The sequence below is a fragment of the Otolemur garnettii genome, unplaced genomic scaffold, assembly GCF_000181295.1.
Source record: "Otolemur garnettii isolate 467f Iridium unplaced genomic scaffold, OtoGar3 scaffold00029, whole genome shotgun sequence".
NCBI classification, from domain to species: Eukaryota; Metazoa; Chordata; class Mammalia; order Primates; family Galagidae; genus Otolemur; species Otolemur garnettii.
In genome coordinates, this window is record NW_003852424.1 from 16,301,228 (window position 1) to 16,304,225 (window position 2,998).

General features: G+C 54.0%; 1 protein-coding gene across 1 annotated transcript in view; it reads right to left on the reverse strand.

The window, feature by feature from the left end:
• Nucleotides 1–2,998, reverse strand: part of CACTIN (cactin, spliceosome C complex subunit) — a 19,639-nt gene that overhangs the window by 7,506 nt on the left and 9,135 nt on the right. The window contains exons 4-6 of the mRNA XM_003788740.3: nt 2,318–2,463; nt 1,519–1,681; nt 1,317–1,431 (exon numbers count right to left, since the gene is read on the reverse strand). Coding sequence (XP_003788788.1) covers nt 1,317–1,431; nt 1,519–1,681; nt 2,318–2,463 — 424 coding nt within the window. The remainder of the gene's footprint in view (nt 1–1,316; nt 1,432–1,518; nt 1,682–2,317; nt 2,464–2,998) is intronic.

Below are 2,998 nucleotides of genomic sequence, written 5' to 3' on the forward strand. Positions count from 1 at the left end.
GGCCAGGTGTGGTGGCTCCTGTTTGGGATCCCAGTACTTTGGGAGTCTGAGGAGGAAGGACTGCTGTGCACTTTGGCGATGCCACTGCACTCCAGCCTGGGTGTAAAAACACAAATGATGGTATTTTTCCTAAGAGAAAGGAAACTGTCAAACTGACCGCTCTGTCTAAATGGTAAATAGTATATTTTCCTGGGCCTCCAGGTATGGTGAGGGGCACCATATTCTCAGCTACCACATGCAGGAAGCAACTAATGCTCGAGACAGGGGCCGAAGGACGGATGGTGTTTACTAACATGAACTCAAAGCCTGTGACACCTGAATGCTGTTAGAGCAGCTGCTGCAGGTGACTTTTAGAACACCAATCTCACCCAGGACGATCTTGTCTCCTCAAGGGACATAGCAATGTCTAAGGACATCTGTGGTTGTGAGGACTGATGGGTGCTCCTGGCATGGAGCAAGTAGAGGCATGGACACTGCTCAGCACCTGCAGTACCCAGGACAGCCACGCCTTGGAGAACGACCCAGCTCCAATGTCCACAGGGCCCGGGGCAGAGACCTGCTTTAGAGCAAGTAGCCTCAAGAACACACCCATGCAATCAACTGCTTTGATGAAAATTAATAGGCTGTCTGGGTGCAGTAGCTCATGCCTGTAATCCTACCACTCTGGGAGACTGAAATGGGCAGATTGCTCGAGCTCAGGAGTCAGAGATCAGCCTGAGCAAGAGTGAGACTCCCTCTAAAAATAGCTGGGTGCTGTGGTGGGCACCTGTAGACTCAGCTACTTGGGAGGCTGAGACAAGAGGATCACTTGAGCCCAGGAGTTTGAGGTTGCTGTGAGCTATGACACCATGGCACTCTACTGAGGGCAACATAGTGAGACTCTGCCTCAAAAAAAAAGAAGAGAAGAGAAGAAATTAACAGGCCAAAGGGGCATGAAACCACCCACTTGGAGAAGCACCTGAATCAGAGATTTGGCCAAGTGGAGTGCACTCTGCTCTCACTCACTCAGCCAGAGTCACCGTAATAACCGAACCCAGGCAAAACAGCCTGCTGTGGGTGCTCTGTGATACCACCTGCACCACCCAGTCTGCATATACGGATGAGTACTGGGTGCCGCTGTGCTCTGGGCCCTTCCCCTGGGACCCGCTGCACCCATTGCTGCCCTCTGGTGGCTCACCCAAACAGAGCAGGACTTTCGAGGGGGCACAGATGAGGAAACTGAGGCTGGGGAATGAGCTGGGCCCTGCAGCAAATCCAAGGCTCCTGGGAGAACCAAGAAGCCCTTAGTGTCTCCCGTCAGACTCTGAGAGCATTACCTGGCCCTTTGCCTGAGGCCTCCAGCTTTCGAAGCTTAGAGATCTCGTCCTCGGTGATGATGGTCATGTCCCTCCAGAAGTCAGCATTCTTGCCCTGCTCCAGCTCCATGTACACCTTGGGGTAGAGGGCAGGGGGTAGGGGAGGTGAGGATAGGTGCAAGCCCTGGGCTTGGAGTTCAGCAGGCTGTGGGGCTGGCAGTACCTGGATGTCCTCCAGCAGGTCCTCCATGTCAGCTACAGTGAGCCCATTGAGAAAGGTGTAGGGCTCATGCATCTCTACAGCCAGGTCGTCATCCTCAGCACTAATGTACTTGGCCAACAGGTCAATGGGCTTAGCTCGCCCGTCCCGGATGCGGATCTTGGAGCTGTGTGGAGCAGGAAGCAGCAGTGTCAGAGCTAGAGTATACCCTGACCACTGAAGAAAGATGGCAGAGGCTTGCCCTGGTCCAACCCAAAGGAACCCCTTGACTAGGGGCTCGAGCTGAGAGGAGCCTCTGATGTCATCAAGTGTGAGATCTTTGCTGGCCCCAGTGCAGTTGGCTGGCAACACAGCACATTGGGGGTCAGGACCAGGCTTAGGATGCACGCACATGCCAGACTCAGGGTCAGGTACCCGCTGTGTGGCCCTGGCCCAACCAGGATGCCACTAGGATGGAGGAGAGAACTGCCCTTATTAGCTGAGAGTGTAAGAGACTGCTATGGTTAGTGCTAGCATGGAAGGCAATTCCTTCTCAGCATGTGGCCGTCATGCCCAGCCGCACAGGATGACAGAAAGGACACAGAAGCATCACAGACTAGGATGGTGCTGCAATTAAGGAGTAAACAAAGTTCATGAGTGCCTACGAACAGAGCTGGCAATGAAAAGGAGGTCAGTGAGGGCATCCTTGAGGAGGTGCTAAGGGTAAGGAAGCTGTTAGGTCCAGGCAGAATGACAGCAAAGACCTTGGGTGAGTGTGAGCTTGCTGTGGTGGGCCCAGGAGGCTAGTGGGGGCCCTGCATACCGCAGCTTGGCCTGCTGGAGGTGGAAGTTGTCCTCTTGCTCTTCCCAAGTCTTGAAGTGCTCTGCTTCCTTCTCGCGCTGTAATAGCTCCAGCTCCTGCTCCCGCATGGCCTTCTCCCGCTCCCGCTCTAGCCGAAGCTGCTTCACCTGGGGGTGCACAAGGAGACTGAAGGTAGGGCAAGGTTGCTGTGCAGATACATAATAGGGCCCCCACTGCCCATGGGTCTGCTAGGGTTGGGATGGGGACTCAGACCTTGGACCAGGAGCATATGTCCTGGGCACAAGATTGGTCTACAGACACCTAAGACCCTGGAATAGGATATGTCTTCTGTCTGCTGGAGACTCAGTAGCTTAGAGCTGCTGGGGCTGTTTCAGTCACTCTGAAGAGCCTAGCATCTAAGAGTAAAGCCCACAGGACCACAGAGCCAAGAGGTAAAGGAAAACATCTTGGAGAGATTGAGCCCCAGGATCTAGCTATGCCTGAAGCCTACATTCCTGGACTTCCCATGTAAGCCAACTAAGTCTTCCTGGCTTAAGCCAGAGTGAAACAGCCTCTGGGCACTTAAGAAAGGAGGCCTCTTGTGCGGTGCCTGTGGCTCTGTGAGTAGGGCGCTGGCACCATATACCAAGGGTGACAGGTTCAAACCCAGCCCTGGCCAAACTGCAACAACAAAAAAAATAG